Source organism: Euprymna scolopes, chromosome 46 (assembly GCF_053919585.1).
Source record: "Euprymna scolopes isolate OS-2025 chromosome 46, ASM5391958v1, whole genome shotgun sequence".
In the NCBI taxonomy this organism is placed as follows: domain Eukaryota; kingdom Metazoa; phylum Mollusca; class Cephalopoda; order Sepiida; family Sepiolidae; genus Euprymna; species Euprymna scolopes.
Window position 1 is genome coordinate 127,172,004 of NC_136527.1, and position 20,084 is coordinate 127,192,087.

The 20,084-nt window shown below is 35.2% G+C and overlaps 1 protein-coding gene across 1 annotated transcript; it reads right to left on the reverse strand.

The window, feature by feature from the left end:
• Positions 1–3,392: 3,392 nt before the first annotated feature.
• On the reverse strand, positions 3,393–19,643 carry LOC145270564 (uncharacterized). Its single transcript, XM_080126194.1, has 2 exons — positions 18,465–19,643; positions 3,393–3,860 (listed from the first exon to the last, which is right to left on the reverse strand). Exons 1-2 carry the CDS (start codon positions 19,282–19,284, stop codon positions 3,850–3,852), a joined length of 831 nt encoding a protein of 276 aa, XP_079982320.1. The 5' UTR covers positions 19,285–19,643; the 3' UTR covers positions 3,393–3,849.
• Positions 19,644–20,084: the final 441 nt, after the last annotated feature.

Here is a 20,084-nt window from a genome sequence, read left to right on the forward strand (position 1 = left end):
TATAGGCTTATTATTTCTCAAATTCCTCGATAATCTTAGATTTCTATACTTTTTCTGCTGAGAAGTCACGGCCAAAATCGGTTAAGATCAATGGAAGTGGTAAAATATTTTCTCTCTAATAAATCCCCCCCCCTGCCACCACTTAACACCGTTTGGGGATCGTTCACAAGGAACAGTTGAGAAAAGAACACCGGTTTGGCTTCGTAGTTCTTTCATGTGAAGTTATTTAAAACCTACCATAACATTTTTAAAACTCCCCCCCCCCGTCCCGGAAACAAACACTCGGGCAACGCCGGGTACCCCCGCTAGTATATATATATATATATATTCATATATATATATATATATATATATATATATATATATTAATATATATATATTCATATATATATATTCATATATATATATTAATATATATATATATTCATATATATATTAATATATATATATTTATATATATATATTAATACATATATATATATTAATACATATATATATATTAATACATATATATATATATATTGATACATATATATATATATTAATACATATATATATATATCAATACATATATATATTAATACATATATATATTATATATATATTAATACATATATATATATTATATATATATATATATATATATATATACTAGCAGGGGTGCCCGGCGTTGCTCGGGTGTTTGGAGGTGTATGCTGTGCAAAAAAAGCAAAAAAACAAAAAAAAATGGTTAATTTTTTAAAACTTTGACCCCTATTATGACCCCTTAAAATTTATAGTTTCGGGCTCAAATCACTTTATTAAGTTAGATCCAGGTTCAAGGAACCTATATCTAAAATTTCAAGTGTCTAGACCCAAAATTGTCGGAGGAGTTTGGTAGAGTTCTTAAAGGTCAAATCGTTGAAATTTCACCCCTTAACAGCCAAATTTCTGGCTGACACCCGTCACATCGATTTTCCCAAATCTCAGTACCCGGTATTTCAAATTTCGAGTCTATAGACTAAAAATTGACAGAGTTATTGCGTAGGGAAATGTACACAGACAGACAGACACACAGACAGACAGACACGTTCACTTTTATAGATATATAGATAATATATATATTAATACATATATATAAAATATATATATATATTAATACATATATATATATATATATATATAATATATATATATATATTAATACACATATATATATATATATATATATAATATATTAATACATATATATATATATATGGATACATATATGTATGAATACATATATATACACACATGTATATATATATATATATATATATATATATATATATATATATATATATATATATATATATATATATATATATATAGTTGTTATTGGATAAATAGATACAGGTTAAACCCATGGGTAAAAAAACAGTTTTTAAGATTAAATATATATATAAATTTTGAGAAAACCATTTGTTTTTTCAAAATTTTCAATAGTTGTAATAAAGTTAATCTGTCTGTCTCTCTCTCTGTCTGTCTGTCTGTCTGTCTCTCTCTCTCTCTCTCTCTCTCTCTCTCAGCAAACACAAAAAAAACAATAGAAATTAAAAAATTAACAAAGAAAAAAGAAAAACAAATGAATGAAATATTATTTTATTATGCGAATGCATGAAATAGGATAACCATTAAAAGTAAAAAAAAAAAAATTTTTGTTTTCATCTGTCTTTTTTTTATGTGTATTTACACCCCCCGCATATATATATATATATATTTATGAGAGTGTATGGGACCGCGGAAAAACGTATATATATATATATATATTTATTTATATATACACATATATTTTTTATAAACTTTTCTATTTTTAAAAAGTCTCCAATTAAAGTGTGATTTCGTTTCAGCATTGTTTTCGTCCGTGCAAAAAATTTCGATTTTTCGAATCGACTGCTCTTAACGAGCCGTCAATTTTATATTTATTTGCTAGTTTGTATTTTTAATTTTTTTTAAATTTTTTTTTTTTGAAAATTAAATTTTTTACAATGAGCTTTTGGTTCTCCTGTAGCAGATGGCTCCCTGATTCTACTGTTGCCTGTGTTATTTTTGCGCTCCTAATCCGAATTCGTAAGCAGCAGGCCGACCTATGTGGACTTTTTTTTTTTATATATATGTACTAAAACGATCGCAGAATAAAAATAATTGGATTAAAAAAAAAAATATTTATTATTTCGAATTATGTAATCAAATAATTTTGGTGTCATGATGGAGGTAATGCCTCGGAATAGAAGAAAGGAGAAATGTATGTGCTGTTCTGGTGCTGACACTTGAAAGTGTTCAAATTTCTCATTTAAATTTTATTCAAGCGTAAGTGTCGTCAAAAAGTGTGTAACCTACATATAGATTGTTCTAACCCCCTTTATATATATATATATATATATATATATATATATATATATATATATATATATATATATATATATTCTTTTTGCAGACACTATATATATATTTTTACTTTATTACTATAAAAAAAAACTTTTAAAATTTAGAAAAGATTTTTAAACATTTTATTCAAATAAAAAACGTGGTTTGTCTTACTATACACATAAATTGGAAAAAGTTGTCACCCCCCCCCCCCCGAAAAAAAATATATAACAAATAAATGTTACCAAAGGCAAGATAAGTTACTTTTCTACCTAACTGGATAATTTTTTAGTGTTTTTTATTTAATGTAACATGTTTATTCAGCTCGAAAAAAATACAATGGTTACTGATTTATTGGAAAATTTAAAATGCCGTCCGACTCTCTCTTGAACAAGGTAAGTTTGGGAAAATGAGTTAAATATAAGAAACTATATAAAATACTGTTAAAAACCCAGCCTATGTCACGGTAACATATATTGAGCGAGTTTCTTTTATATATTTTTTTAAAACTCATTTTCCCAAACTTACTCAAGAAAGTCGAGCGCCATTTTTAATTTTCCAATACATCTGTAAGCACTGCATGTTTTTCGAGCTGAATAAACATGTTACAGTAAATAAAAACGCTAAAAAATTATCCAGTTAGGTAGAAAAGTAACTTATCTTTCTTTTGATAACATTTATTTATTATATATTTGTTTTTTGACAACTTTTTCAAATAGCATTTTGACTTGATAAAACAATTCGAAATAAAAATTTATTTTTGTTTTAATTCAATTGTTCTTTATTATGCAATAATTAAAAAAAAACAGTTCGAAATATATTAAATATTAAAAAAGAAATTGTTTATGGTCGCTTTGATAGAAAAAAAAAAAAAAAGACACCTATGTCGGCCCGCTGCCACAAATCCGGAATAGAGGCATGTGAATCGGAAGAGGCATAAGCAGAATCAGGGAGACATCTGATACAGGAGAACCAATTTTTTTTTTTTTTTGTCAGAGACATACTTTTTTTTAATTATTATTTTTTTATTTCTAATTTCCGCACACAAACAAACATACGAAAAAAAAAAAAAATTGCACGCAAATTTGCACATACACGCACCGATACAAACCTGATAAGGTTTTCAGTATTTTTTTTTTTTTTTTTTGCCAAGAGAAATGGATGGATTTTTAATTAATCTTTTTCTTTTAGTGGATTAAAAATATAATTTTTCTGAATTCGTGTAAATCTGGGCTCATTTATTTTTTTTCTTTAGAAAAAAAAAAGCCGGTTTTATTAGCTATTTTTAGCTACTTCTCTTTCGCCAATTTTGGCTATTTTTAGCCATTTTTTCTTCATTTCCCTCGACGTGCTATTAAAAAGAAGTCTTTAGAAAGTTTATTTCGTTAGATTTGAAAAAATATCTGATGTTTGGTCATAGTCGTTCCGCTCCGAGGTTTTTTCTTATGAAGTCTGGTCATCTTATTTTGTACCTAAAAATACAAAAAGAAAACAATAAATAAATAAAACAGAATTATATATCAAAGAGTCCAAATAAATGTGTAGTTTAGCGGCGTAAAATTTTTGGCAGACAAACATTCACAAAAACTATTTATTTTTTATATAGAACACATTATTAGATCCAAAGGCTGAAATAAAACCAGAAACAAAATTCAATCGAGGCCGCCATATTGCTTTTAAAATAAAACTAGCTCCAAAACTATTTGTCTCTGCTAATTTTCCTTGCAATATTCGTTTTCAGCATACCTGAACAAACTGAGGTATGGCCCCTTTCATAAGCCGCATATTAAAAATGTTCAAACATGGTCGCCAGTGATTTACATTTCAAAATACACGTATTAATAAAATTAGCTCCAAAACTATCTGTCTCTGCTAATTTTCCTTGCGATATTCGTTTTCAGCATACGTGAACAAACTGAGGTATGGCCCCTTTCATAAGCCGCCTGTTCAAACATGGTCGCCAGTGATTTCTGAATGAGAGGCATCTCAGCGTGTATTCAATTTCCCATTTGACAATTTTGAAGGTGCTTGTGCAGTATAGGTCCAATTTGAAAAATCTAGAAGGTGCTTGTGCAGTATAGGTCCGATTTGAAAAATTTAGAAGGTGATTGTGAATTATAGGTCCGATTTGAAAAATTTAGAAGGTGCTTGCGCAGTATATATGGATGTAACTTCATTATCAGATTCTATTAGATTAATATACAATCATTGTTATAATATGCAAGTGACCTCCCTTGGATGTAGCTTCATTGTCGAATTCCATTATATTAATATACAATCATTGCTTTAATATGCAAGTGACCTCCCTTGAGTGTAGCTTCATATCTATACTAGCAAAATACCCGGCATAGCCTAGGTTTGGATAAAGTAGGTGTATATGCATTAGCAGAACAACCGGCGTTGCCCGGGATTGTATGACATAGGTGGATGTGTGCTAGCAGAATACCAAGTGTCGCCTGGGATTGTATGATATAGGTGAAGTATACGTCCGATTCGACAATTTTGAAGGTGCTTGTGCAGTATAGGTCAGATTTGAAAAATGTTGATGGTGCTTGTGCATTATAGGTCCGATTTGACAATTTTTAAGGTGCTTGTGGATTATAGGCCGATTTGACAATTTTGAAGGTGCTTGTGCAGTATAGGTCCCATTTGACAATTTTGAAGGTGCTTGTGCAGTATAGGTCCAATTTGAAAAATTTAGAAGGTGCTTGTGCAGTATAGGTCCAATTTGAAAAATTTAGAAGGTGATTGTTCATTATAGGTCCGATTTGAAAAATTTAGAAGGTGCTTGCGCAGTATATATGTTACAATATGCAAGTGACCTCCCTTGGATGTAGCTTCATTATCAGATTCCATTAGATTAATATACAATCATTGTTATAATATGCAAGTGACCTCCCTTGGATGAAGCTTCATTGTCGAATTCCATTATATTAATATACAATCATTGCTTTAATATGCAAGTGACCTCCCTTGAGTGTAGCTTCATATCTATACTAGCAAAATACCCGGCATAGCCTAGGTTTGGATAAAGTAGGTGTATATGCACTAGTAGAACAACCGGCGTTGCCCGGGATTGTATGACATAGGTGGATGTGTACTAGCAGAATACCAAGTGTCGCCTGGGATTGCATGATATAGGTGAAGTATAAGTCCGATTCGACAATTTTGAAGATGCTTGTGCAGTATAGGTCAGATTTGAAAAATGTTGATGGTGCTTGTGCATTATAGGTCCGATTTGACAATTTTGAAGGTGCTTGCAGATTATAGGCCGATTTGACAATTTTGAAGGTTCTTGTGCAGTATAGGTCCCATTTGACATTTTTTAAGGTGTTTGTGCAGTAAATGTCCGATTTGAAAAATTTAAATGGTGCTTGTGCAGTTTAGGTCTAATTTGAAAAAATTAGAAGGTGCTTGTCCAGTATAGGTCCAATTTGAAAAATTTAGAAGGTGATTGTGCATTATAGGTCCGATGTGAAAAATTTAGAAGGTGCTTGCGCAGTATATATGTTACAATATGCAAGTTACCTCCCTTGGATGCAGCTTCATCGTCGAATTCCATTAGATTAATATACAATCATTGATAAACGATAAAATATGAGTTATTTGATTGGTGTGTTTATATAATGAAATAAACAGCCCAGATATTGTCTGAAAGTTTTTATTTTAGTAAGAGGGGGTCGATTATGTGGGTTAAATCTTAAACAATGATTGTCGAAATAAGTAACATATCATAGAATAATGGAAAACGATTAAATGTGAGTTATTTGATTGGTGTGTGCGTAATGAAATAGACAGGCTAGAAGATGTATCAAAGTTGTTATTTTTGTAAGAGGAACGGGATCATGTCGGTTAATGAGGGGGGCGATTATTTGGGTTACTTTGTTAAAAATAATTCTCGAAATTAGTAACATATCCAAGAATTATGAAAAATGGTAAAATGTGAGTAAATTGATAGGTGTGTTTGTAATGAAAAAAAAACAGCCATACACTGTCTGAAAGTTATTATTTTAGTAATAGGAGGTGGCGATAATGTGGATTAACTCTTGAAAAATTATTGTCGAAATTAGTAACACATCCAAGAATTATGAAAAATGAAGTTTTAGTTATTTGATTGGTGTGTTTATAATGAAATAAACAGCCCAGCCAATGTAGCAAATTTATGATTTTAATAAGAATTGGGCGATTATATGTGCGCACTCATTAAATTTGAACCAAATTGACAGGTGCTCGCACGGAAGTCATAGAGCGTTACGACGACGACGACGTAAGCAATAGCTATTCAGCAAATGAGGTCATTAACCAGGTTTATTTGTTATAAGCGAAGTAAAAAAAAGAAAACAAAAACGAACGTTAAAACTTAAGCGGGGATGGGGGGTAATCAAAACATCGAAAAAAACACACAAAAAAATCTAACGTAAAGCAAACAAACGATGTTAAATGTACAAATAAAAAAAAACAAAAAAAAAACATGTGAAAAATGGCTTAAATAAACCTGTTTCGATATTAAAATTTAAAAAATCGGTGGGAACCCGGGTGTTTTTGGGTGTGTGGTCGAGGGGGGGGGGCAATAAGCGAAGTAAAAAAAAACAAAAAAACGAACGTTACGTGAAAAATGGCTTAAATAACACTGGTTCAATATTTAAATTTAAAAAATAAAAAAGACATTTCACACCACGATTCGAATCCAAAATGATTAAATAACTAACCAACTGAGCTAATGCGACGTACATGAAATTTAGTCAGTTCTTCAACTATTTAAAGTTATTCGGGTCATGACGTTATCTGACGCATGCGTAGAACCGGTCGTCGTCACGAGGGGTCCGTTTTTGTTCACTCCCCACTGTCGAAAATTGTCGATTTCGGGATAAAAAAATGAACGTTTTTGGCCAATTTTTCGATATTTCTCGGGCAAAGGACGGGGCTTAAATATGATACCAAATTTGTGAATTTTCGTCGTGTCTGTCGGAAGTTTTTAGCAGACATACAAACACACATACAAACATACATACATAGATGCACATACATGCACACATTTTCGCGTTTATATATATATATATATACTAGCGAGGGGTACCCAGCGTTGCGCGGGTATTTGTAGGGGTGTGTGGTGTTAAATAAAAAAGAAACCGGGGGGTAGGATCGAAGCCGAACCCCTGAGGCGAAGTTTGAAAATAAAATCGGCCAGCCAGAAATGAAAGATATTTGAAAGTCGTCGATGACTATGTAAGCGAAGTAAGAAAAGAAAACAACGTTTTAATTAAACGGGGGGGGGGGTAAAGCACAAAAAAAAAACGATTAAAACAGAAAAACGAACGAACGTTACGTGAAAAATGGCTTAAATAATACAGGGTTCAATATTTAAATTTAAAAAATCGAAAAAAAAAAAACAGGAAAACGAACGTTACGTGAAAAATGGCTTAAATAATACAGGGTTCAATATTTAAATTTAAAAAATCGAAAAAAAAAAACAGGAAAACGAACGTTACGTGAAAAATGGCTTAAATAATACAGGGTTCAATATTTAAATTTAAAAAATCGAAAAAAAAAACAGGAAAACGAACGTTACGTGAAAAATGGCTTAAATAATACAGGGTTCAATATTTAAATTTAAAAAATCGAAAAAAAAAAAACAGGAAAACGAACGTTACGTGAAAAATGGCTTAAATAATACAGGGTTCAATATTTAAATTTAAAAAATCGAAAAAAAAAACAGGAAAACGAACGTTACGTGAAAATGGCTTAAATAATACAGGGTTCAATATTTAAATTAAAAAATCGAAAAAAAACAACAGGAAAATGAACGTTACGTGAAAAATGGCTTAAATAATACAGGGTTCAATATTTAAATTAAAAAATCGAAAAAACAAATCTCACGCCACGATTCGAACCCAAAACGTTTAGATAATGAACCAAGGCCTTAACTACCTGCAAAGCGACGTATATAAAGTTTGTTTGGTTTATCAACTATTTAAAGTAAATCAGGTCACGATGTCATGACGTCATCTGACGCATGCGTTGTTGACCCTCCCCCGTGTCGAAAATTGTCGATTTCGGGGTGAAAAGTTAACGTTTTTCTCGTTTTCTGTCTAGACATCTCTCTCTCTCTCTCTCTCTCTCTCTCTCTCTCTTCGTCTTCCTTACTCTAAAGACTGGAAAATGGCGTCTGGCTGTTTTTATTTAAAAAAAACTTCGATCGTTAATATTTTTTGTAAGCATATTTTTTTTTTTACTTCACATGTTTGGCTTGTTATTTTTCGTTTAATTATCGTATGTAACTATTTTGAATGTGGTAATAACTTTGGTAACGTTGCCACAGCGTAGAAGTTCATAGTTTAGCTTTAATTAATTTTTTTTTACCGATAACAACATTTTTAAATTGTAAATTCAGACCGCCATTAGAGCTTGCTGACGTCAAGATCACGTGACATGACTCAGCGGGTTTTAAATACAAGTTGACCCAAAATAAACGGCCGCGTGTATACTTTACGTAGAAGAGTTGGCGGCCGTATTTTTTGGGGCAGTTATAAATCGATTTAAAAATATGTAATGTTTAACATTAAAATGTAACTTTTTGCCCCCCCCCTGCAGAAAATCGATCAGTTGACGCATTTCTGATGGTCACTTTGGGCCAATTTTTCGATATTTGTCGTCCGGAAGGGAGGCCGTTCATATGAGACCAAGTTTGTGAATTTTTGTTGTGTCTGTCGAAAGTTTTTAGCAGACACACAAACATACATACATACACACAAACATACATCCATTTTCGCTTTTATATATATATAGATAATGTGTGTGTGGTTGTATGTTTCAAACTACTGTTACTTCTTTCTTTCCGTTTTCTTTCTTTCTCCCCTTCTTCAAGTGTCCGTTTTTCACTCTATCCGCGTGAATACCTCCCCCTCTCTGCTTGTATCCATTCCTGTGCCTCGATACATCTTCTATCATTATATGTAATCAGTTTTTTAAAATAGGCAACCATATAGGAGCCTATTCGTGACCACACACACACACACACACACACACACACACACACACATTCAGCTTTATATATATATATATATATATATATATATATATATATATATATATGTATATATATATATAATGTGTGAGTGTATGTTTCTTAAAGTGTCCGTTTTTCACTCTATCCGCGTGACTGCCTCCCCTTTCTACTTGTCCTCCTTCTTCCCCCTCCCCGCACTCTTACTGTTTAGAGTGTTTTTTCAAACACTTCAGGCATTTGTTTTAATGCACAAACTTCTTATTTCTTGTATCGAATATTCACAAGGTGCTAGCCATCAAAGTCAAAAGCCAGAAAAAAAAACACAGGATAAAAAAATTAAAAAAACACTGTTTCAATAAACCGAAAGAAAGTTTTTTTCAAAGAAAAAAAAACTACTAGCAATGATATTTAATGTTGTATCTCACTACGGATGCAATTCTCTATCTATATAAAAGCCAAGTACGTCCAAGGATGGAATACTGCTGCCATATCTGGGCAGGAGCTGCCAAAAACAGCCTATCATGCCTTGACAGAGTACAAAATAGACTTCGTGGTTTAGTGGGGGATGCCCTTTTCTCTACCCTGCAACCCCTCTCCCACAGAAGAGACGTTGCGAGCCTATCCTTGTTATATCGTTATTTCCATGGAAGGTGCTCGTCTGAACTGGCATCTAAGCTTCAGCCTCTATCCCATAGACAAAATGTTGCATGTCTCTGCCTGTTTTACAAGTACTTTAATACAATCCCTGGTCCCCCCTCGCCAATCTTTCACGAAAAACACCCGTCTAGCTGAATCCACTGTGAAAAATTTCCCCCACTCTATATCTGTGCCTAAATCAAAACGCGGATTCCATGAACAAAGCTTCTTTCTTAGAACTGCACGCCTGTGGAACTCTGTTCCGTCTGCCTGCTTCCTTCCGGACTACAACTTGGATGTCTTCAAGTCCAATGTTAACAAATTCCTAATGAACCGCTCCCTTAAGTAAACACTTCATCAAATCTCCACACTTACGTAATGTATTGCAATAACCCTTATCCCTGAGTGGCTTCCAGGCCTTGATAAGTGGTGATCACTGTGTAAAAAAAAAAAAATTAAAAAAAAAATTTATGAAGACCGATTTATTTAATAAAGAAACGGAGACTGCACGAGATCTTAACATTATAATAATATTTATAAGTTACGCACTTTTATGTATTCTGCTCACTGGACTTTATATTATACTAGCGAGGGGTACCCGGTGTATCCCGGGTGTTTGGAGGTGTGTGAGGGGGGGGTAAAAAAATAAGTATGAGGATCGAACCCGAACCGCGACATGCTTACGGAAACACGTTTGAATTCATTTAATTAGTTTAATTTATCGTTTTAATGAGTTAATGATTACTGCTGAACGCTCCCCCCCCCCAAGATGTTATAGGAAAAAGACTAACCCACATGCGGCGAGCGACAAATATTGAATATTTATCTTCCCGAAACCGAGCAAATTAAATAGACAGGCGAGTTAACTGTGAGATATTACGATTTATATGTGATATGAAAAGTTTTTAAAAGTTGTGAAGCGACCAACCGCTTCTCTAAAAAAAAGCCTTTTGTAGACATACAGAAAAAGCGAACACACATACATACATACATACATTTTCGCTTTTATAATAGACTAGCGAGGGGTACCCGGTGTTGCCCGGGTGTTTGGAGGTGTGCGTGGTTTTGGGTAAATCATCAGAGGGTCAGAATTAGCAAAATGCGGGATCGGATTTTGCATACAAAAGTATTTGACGAAACTGCAAGATCTTACTTGGTAACAAAAAGTGAAGCAGAGGGAATATGGTGAAGAGAAAAGTGATTTCACGTGAATGGATATTATAAGCTCTATCTCCTAATCGGTTTTATCGAGCTTTTACATATGGTTGAAATTACTTTATAAATATTAATTCTTTAATATTTATAATATACTTTAGTTTTACCATCTTGGATCATTTTGGTAAATTTAATTGTAATTTTTATTCTATATATATATATATATATATATATATATATATATATATATATATATATATATATATATATATACTTGAGTTCCTTCAGGTATAATCGAAACCAAAACATGAAGAATTCATGGTGAAATTGTTTATTACAAGAAATTGAAGTACATAACAATTAAACGACCCGGATGTAAGCATGACACAGAAATAACACTTAAGGAGAAGTGCATTCCGACCCCCTGGAAGACCTCATCAGTTTGCCCTGTATTTAAGAATTCAGGTGATAAGTCATCTCCCTCTCAATACAGACCAATAAGTCTTCTCTGTGTTATGAGTAAGTTGCTGGAATCAATATTAAATAGAGAAATAGTCAACCACCTCAGCAGGAATAACCTTCTTAGTGACACACAATATGGTTTCCGCTCTGCAAGATCTACCGCAGATGTGCTGACGGTTATATCCCACAGGATTAGTGAATCTCTTGACAAAGGCTTCCTTTCTAGGGCAATTGCTCTTGACATATCAAAGGCCTTTGACAAAGTATGGCATAAGGGTCTACTTCACAAGATTTCCAGCTACGGTATAACGGGAAATGTTTTCTCAATCATTAAATCTTTTCTCTCCGATAGGCTCATAAGAGTAGTGGTAGATGGACAAAAATCGGAGGCCTGCAATAAATGCTGGAGTCCCTCAGGGGTCAATCCTGGGCCCAACTCTCTTCCTGATCTACATCAATGACCTCCCTAAACACATACTTAAATCATTTGTTGACATCTATGCTGATGACACGACCATCTACGGCAACACATCAAAGGCTGTAAATGACGAAGTTCTCTCGGATTCTCTCTCCTCTGATCTCGAGCGCGTGGTTCAGTGGGGGAAGATGTGGCTAGTTACCTTTAATGCATCCAAAACCAAACTCCTATCTTTACATCATCAACGCTCTGATCCCCAGCTGGCATCAATTGTGATGGATGGCTCTCGTCTGGGTGAGGCCCCGTGTTTTGACAAGCTTCTGGGCTTGACCTTTACTCCTGATCTGAAATGGAACACGTACATCAAGTCTGTTGCCAAGGTCGCTGGAAAGATGGTGGAATCCTTCTACCGCTCCAGAAGATATCTCACTACTGATGCAATTCTCTATCTATATAAAAGCCAAGTACGGCCAAGGATGGAATACTGTTGCCATATCTGGGCAGGAGCTGCCAAAAACAGCCTATCATGCCTTGACAGAGTACAAAATAGACTTCGTGGTTTAGTGGGGGATGCCTTTTTCTCTACCCTGCAACCCCTCTCCCACAGAAGAGACGTTGCGAGCCTATCCTTGTTTTATCGTTATTTTCATGGCAGGTGCTCGTCTGAACTCCAATCCCTGGTCCTCCCTCGCCAATCTTTCACGAAAAACACCCGTCTAGCTGAAACCACTGTCAAAAATTTCCCCCACTCTATATCTGTGCCTAAATCAAAACGCGGATTTCATGAACAAAGCTTCTTTCTTAGAACTGCACGCCTGTGGAACTCTGTTCCGCCTGCCTGCTTCCCTCCGGACTACAACTTGGATGTCTTCAAGTCTAATGCTAACAAATTCCTAATGAACCGCCCCCCTAATTAAACACTTCATCAAATCTCCTCACTAACGTAATGTACTTGCAATAACCCTTATCCCTGAGTGGCTTCCGGGCCTTGATAAGTGGTGATCACTGTGTAAAAATAAAACACACACACATGCTATCGTAGTAATATATAGATAATTAATATCCAGATATAACGTGAGTTCCTTCAGCTAAAGTCGAAACCAAAACCAAAACTTCTGAAGAATTCTTGGTAAAATTGTTTATTACAAAAAAATGGAAGTACATAACAACTAAACGACCCTGATGTAAACGTGACACAAAAAAAGAACACACGCGCTATCGTATTAATATAATGACAATCACAAACATGTGATATGGTTTTTGATACCTTCTTAGTTTTATCAAAAAAGCTACAATAATATCAGAGCGTCTCCATTTACACTAAACATCTCCAGAATTCCAAGTAATTATAATAAATACATACTATCTACATTAATGGAAATACCATATTTAAGCGTATTATACGAGCGCACGATGTGTTCCAGCCATGTGTCGTTGTATATGACTATATCGTCGACATATGTATCTACATTTGCAATCCCAGAAAGGCACGCATTCATTAGCCTCACTAATGTCACTTGGGAATTTCTCATTCCGAATGGCATCACGTGATACTGGTATGCTCCCTCTGGGGTTAGAAACGCCGATATTCGCTTTGTCTTTTTGGTTAGGGGCACTGCCCAATATCTCTTCAAGAGGTCACCTTTTGTGATGCACTTGGCCCGGCCTTTTTTTTCTATGCAATCATCCATTCGAGGCATAGGGTATGCATCTGGTTTAGTCACTGCATTTAATTTGCGGTAATCTGTGCAGAATCTCACACATAAAACGTCTCGGTCCGCCCGGCCTTTTGGCCAAAATCAAAGTGTAGTATCTGTTCCGGCAGATACTGCACTTAAGATAATTTGTACCAGTCAATGGAGGGGAAACCCTCTATACTGGGACAATTATTATTTTTGGTAACCAGAGTGCCCCCTTTTTGCCTACTTTTAGGGGAGCTGGTTTTTACCTCACATTGAAAACGGCCTTGTGCCTAATTTGCTCAGTGGGGGAGCAAATAAATACCATCTGTTCCGGCAGATACTGCAAGCTATGACTAGCTATGACTAGCAAAGACCAGATGTGGGGGCAACCCCACATGCCTGACCTTTAACCAGCTCCCATTTCCCACCTCTCCGGAGCTGGTCCCCTTTTTCCCTTCCCCCTCCCTTCACTCCTCACATTAAAAATCGGCCTTGTGCCTAATTTGCTCGGTGGGGGAGCAAATAAATACCATCTGTTCCGGCAGATACTGCGAGCAAAGACCATATGTGGGGGCAACCCCACATATAAGACCTTGGTCAATGTAGGGGCAACCCTTCATACCAATTGTCACTATCCAGCTCCTCTACTCCCCAGGGAGTTGGTCCCCATTTCCCCTTCACTCCTCACTTTAAAAATCGGCCTTGTGCCTAATTTGCTCGGTGGGGGAGCAAATAAATACTATCTGTTCCGGCAGATGCTGCAAGCTATGACTAGCAAAGACCAGATGTGGGGGCAACCATCTGTGCAGAATCTCACCGTTCCATCAGGTTTATCAACCAGTACGCACGGCGATGCCCATTCACTTTGTCTCAGTAATTTTATATTAAAAAAAGAAGGCGGCAGGCACTGTCGTTTTTTGCTTTATTTTCTGCAACAGTGTTTATCCTTGACTCCTAATTACGCGTGTCTGAATCTTACCGTTTTTCAATTCCCAGGAGAATTGGTGCCCATAATTAAAGGTGAGACTAAAGCAATAGAACCAAATTAATGATCTTTCTCATCAATCGTTGTCACATTTGGTGCCTCTCCTAGATAAGGTTAAAAAGGGAGTCTATTATTATTCACTATTAATCTCAAACCCAAAACATATTTGCTACACATTTACTATCGTTTTCAACTCCAAACTTTTTTACTATTAATCTCAAACCCAAAACATATTTGCTACACATTTACTATCGTTTTCAACTCCAAACTTATTTACTATTAATCTCAAACCCAAAACATATTTGCTACTCATTTACTATCGTTTTCAACTCCAAACTTTTTTACTATTAATCTCAAACCCAAAACATATTTGCTACACATTTACTATCGTTTTCAACTCCAAACTTATTTACTATTAATCTCAAACCCAAAACATATTTGCGACTCATTTACTATCGTTTTCAACTCCAAACTTATTTACTATTAATCTCAAACCCAAAACATATTTGCTACACACTTACTATCGTTTTCAACTCCAAAGTTATTTACTATTAATCTCAAACCACAAAACATATTTGCGACTCATTTACTATCGTTTTCAACTCCAAACTTATTTACTATTAATCTCAAACCCAAAACATATTTGCTACTCACTTACTATCGTTTTCAACTCCAAACTTATTTACTATTAATCTCAAACCCAAACTTATTTGCTACTCATTTACTATCGTTTTCAAGTCCAAACTTATTTACTAATAATCTCAAACCCAAAACATATTTGCTACTAACTGACTCTTACTCATAAATCTAATCTTAGTTACTATAAATAAACTATTAATATCCTGCCATGTTAAAGTAGTTGGAGGAGATTGAAGAGTGTAAGTCTGTTTCTCTTAATGTCAAGATATCCGGGAGTACAAAAAAAAAAAAAAAAAAACGAAAGACATAATGAAGTTGAGGCTTTGCCTCGAAATATATTTATGGATGTCAACATAATTTTCAAACAAAATAAATGTCTGTTTATTTTGTAATAAGTCGTTGTTTTTCGTTTCAAACGTATATAATACGGATTTTAATTTATTCAAACTCAACCGGCGCTTCTAAGGAACAAGAAATCTTAACACACACACACACACACACACACACACACACACACACACACACACATATATATATATATATATATATATATATATATATATATATATATATATATATATATCAGTTGTGTGCAAAAATATTCGACCCCTGTCTAAATTTTCTTGTTTCGTTGAATCTATACTTCAAAAATCTTCATAACGCCTTTTAACGGCTAATTATGAATAAATTGTATATTTTTCAACAATAAATGAGGAAAAGTAATTCGAGATTAATGATATATATATATCAATTTATTTACAAAAAATATAAATATGGATGTTGCAAAAATATTCGACCCCTTTAATTTAAAGTTTATATAAAAGCGTCATTAAGTTTATTATTTTAGTCTGACCTTGTATTTATTTCCTATAAATAATATTTATGACTCTACTGAATCTAAAATCAGTTCAAATTGAACTTCAATGCCATATTGATTGATTGAATAATTGTTTCAAGTTAAAAATAATTCTTTTTCAACGTCAACAAATCTGCAACTATGACAAACAACAAAGAGTACTCTGAAGACATTAAAAAGAAAGTAATCGATGCCTACCAGTCTGGAGAAGGTTATGAAAACATTTCCAAACGTTTTTCTATACCACGGTCGACTATTATGTCCATTATCAAAAAATGGAAAGTAAAAGGGATTGTATCAAGTCTTCCAAGATCAGGTCGTCCGAGAAAAATTACGATACGTGGGGCTAGGAAAATTGTTAGACAAGTTTCAATAGACTCTAAATCTAACCTAAAGGACGTGCAGAATGATTTGAAGAATGCTGGCTCAAATGTACACTTGTCAACTATTCGTAGGGCATTAAATCGAAGTATTGCCAGAAGGAAGCCCTTACTTTCCAAAGCTCATCAAAAGGCTCGATTAAATTTTGCAAAAAAGTTCCTAGAAATGCCTATTGATTACTGGAATAATATAATTTGGTCAGACGAAACGAAAGTGGAACTATTTGGACGCAACCAGCAACGCTATGTTTGGCAAAAAGAAAATACTGCTTATAATGTGAAGAATACCGTTCCAACCGTTAAGCATGGAGGTGGATTAATCATGGTGTGGGGCTGTTTCAGTATAAATGGAACTGGAAGATTAACCATAATCGATGGAAGAATGGATTCAGTAAAATATCAATCCATACTGAAAGAAAATCTTGTACCGTCTGCAAACCAGTTGGGGCATGGAAGGAGGTATACCTTTCAACAGGACAACGATCCTAAACACACTTCAAAGAGCACTAAGGCATGGTTAAAGAATAATAAGGTGAACGTTCTAGAATGGCCTTCCCAGTCTCCAGACCTAAATCCGATTGAGCACTTATGACATGATTTAAAAATTGCGGTACATAAAAGAAAACCATCTAATTTGATTGAATTAAAACAGTACTGTCAAGAAGAGTGGCTTAAAATTCCAGTGGACAGATGTAGAAGTTTCGTTAGATGTTATAGGAAACGTTTACTTGCCGTAATCAAGGTCAAAGGAGCTTCAACCAAGTATTAATGAAAAGGGGTCGAATACTTTTGCAACATCCATATTTTTATTTTTGTAAATAAATTTATTTATATTATCAAGCACTAATTACTTTTTATTATTTTTTTGTTGAAAACTATGCAGTTTATTCGAACTTAGTCGTTAAAGAAGGTTTTAAAGATTATTGAAGTATCCATTCAAAGAAATAAGACAATTTTGGTAGGGGTCGAATACTTTTGCGCACAACTGCATATATATATATATATATATATATATATATATATATATATATATATATATATATATATATATATATATAAGCGAAACCAAAAAGCAACGAATTATTACAAAATAAACAGACATTTATTTTGTTTGAAATAAAATAAATACGCATTGTTTTTGGCTTCAAACGTATATAATACGGATTTATTTTATTCGAACTCAACCGGCGCTTCTAAGGAACAAGAAATCTTAACGTGAATCCCGCGTGACCTAGCGCACCGTTCCGAGATTTAAAAAACTACCGTAAAAACAACTACTTTATGTAATAATGCGTTGTTTTTGGTTTCAAACGTATATATTTATTTATGTATTTATTAAAAAAAAAAGATTATTTTCTCTAAGATCAAAGAAAACCTTAGAGGCTGTCGTCCTGTGGCAATGGATGAAATGAGAGTACCATTGACACGCTCACACAAGAGGACTCCCATGGAGTTGTATTTCAGCCGGAGGAGATTACTTCGAAGGGGACTAGAGTCTCATGTGTGTATTATCAATAGAATGTCATTATGAAAACGTTTGGAAACTTAACGAAGGCACCTCGTATATCACCTCTAACAAATATATATATATATATATATATATATATATATATATATGTATATCTAACAAAAGAGAAAAACAAAAAAAAACAAAAAAATTATATATATGCATACCTAACAAAAGAGAAAAACAAAAACAAACAAAAAAAAACAAAAGCAAACTTGTTGCAGCTCCATTACCTACTGCCTACATCAGTACCTATCAACGTAACTTATTATGTTACCTAAGCTCTGTGATATTTTAACACGTACAATGCGTTTAAATTACTATGAAAACAAAAAAATATGAAAACTTACTTGCAGTATTATGTCTTTGTGTGTCTCGTTTTCCCCAGCCAGGCGCTCGCTTTTCTGTGTCTCGTTTTCCCCAACCAGGTGCTCGCTTCCCCCATCCGGGAGCCCGCTTCCCCCATCCGGGTGCTCGTTTTCCCCATCCGGGTGCACGCTTGCCCCATCCTGGAGCGCGCTTGCCCCATCCTGGAGCGCGTTTGTCCATCTCGCTAGACATATTTGAATCGTCCGCACCGTTCAGTGACGACAAAAAACTGGCTAGTTCTTCTTCCGTGACGGTCCGCTTGCCCCAGCCAGGAGCTCGTTTGCCCCATCCGGGAGCCCGTTTGCCCCAGCCAGGGGCTCGTTTCTCGGCATCGAAACTGTCAGAGTTCTCGCCGCTGTCCATGCTGTCCAGCGCGAACAGCATGTTCTCCATCTCTTCGGAGTCGAGCTGGGGTGAAGTCCGTTTGCCCCATCCAGGAGCCCGTTTGCCCCAGCCTGGTGCACGCTTGCCCCAGCCGGGCGCTCGCTTGCCCCATCCTGGTGCGCGTTTTCCCCAACCGGGGGCCCGTTTTATGTAGTTTTCGTCCATATTGATAAGGCTGTTGTAGTCGACGTCGCCCTCGGCGTCTTCCGGGGAGTTGCTGTCTACGGACGTTTCTAGAAGCCGTGAAAGGCTTTCTTGGACGAGTGACGGAGAGGCCTCGCTGTTCGACGGATTTTGGTTGGATTCCTGGACATTGCTGGCGCAAAACGCTGGGGACGCTAGCAGCAGAACGAAAAGTAAAGAATGGCGAGCCAAGAATATAGACGAACCCCTGTTTGAAGTCTCCTGTTTCTTCATTGCGTCTCTTTTTTTTTTTTTGTGTGTGTGTGTGTGTGTGTGTGTGCTATAGTGTTAGTCTCAGATTATATAATAATTTTTTCTTTTTCGTCAGTTGCTTTCCGCGTCTCCGTTTAGCTTACAGTTCAAATTTATATATATACATACACATATATATATGTATACATATGTATATATCTATCTATATATTTATCTATGTATATATATATACAAAGCCTTCCCAACCTTAAAGAATCTGTTGATTCTCTGGCTCTCTGCGGTTCTTGACATTTATAGAGCCAAACTGATCCCAGAGACGAGAACGCCCCTCTCTCTTAAATTTATGAGCAGGCGTTTATCCAAGGCGAGACGTGGCGAGTGATCACTGGCCGAAAGGTTTCCGACGTAAGTAGGCGAAAGCCCGGGGGTGGGGTTTGACTTGGGCGTGTCTCCCTAGGCAGAGTGCGGACTGCGCAGGAAATGGAACCAAACTGACAATTGCCTAGAGAACCCGTCGGATGAACCATACGCGCGTAATAATTACGCGACTTGTTGTGCGTGCGTGTGCGTTGGCGTGCGTGCGTATGCGTTCGTAATTTCTTAATTCGTATCACATCTGCATAGAAAGCTTAAACACATACGTACGTATACGCAGGTGCGTGGATGGAGTACTTTAGAAAATCATGATTTACGTGGATTCTTGTGCGGGTAAGTGTGTAAGAGAAAGTGTATGTGTATGCGTGTTTGTGTGTGTGTGTGTGTGAGAGAGAGAAAGATAGGGAGAATGTATGCGTGTTTGTGTATGTGCGTGTGTGAGAAAG

Excerpts from the sequence above, each read along its gene's own strand:
- LOC145270564 (XM_080126194.1), bottom strand. The coding sequence starts at position 19,284 with ATGAAGAAACAGGAGACTTCAAACAGGGGTTCGTCTATATTCTTGGCT.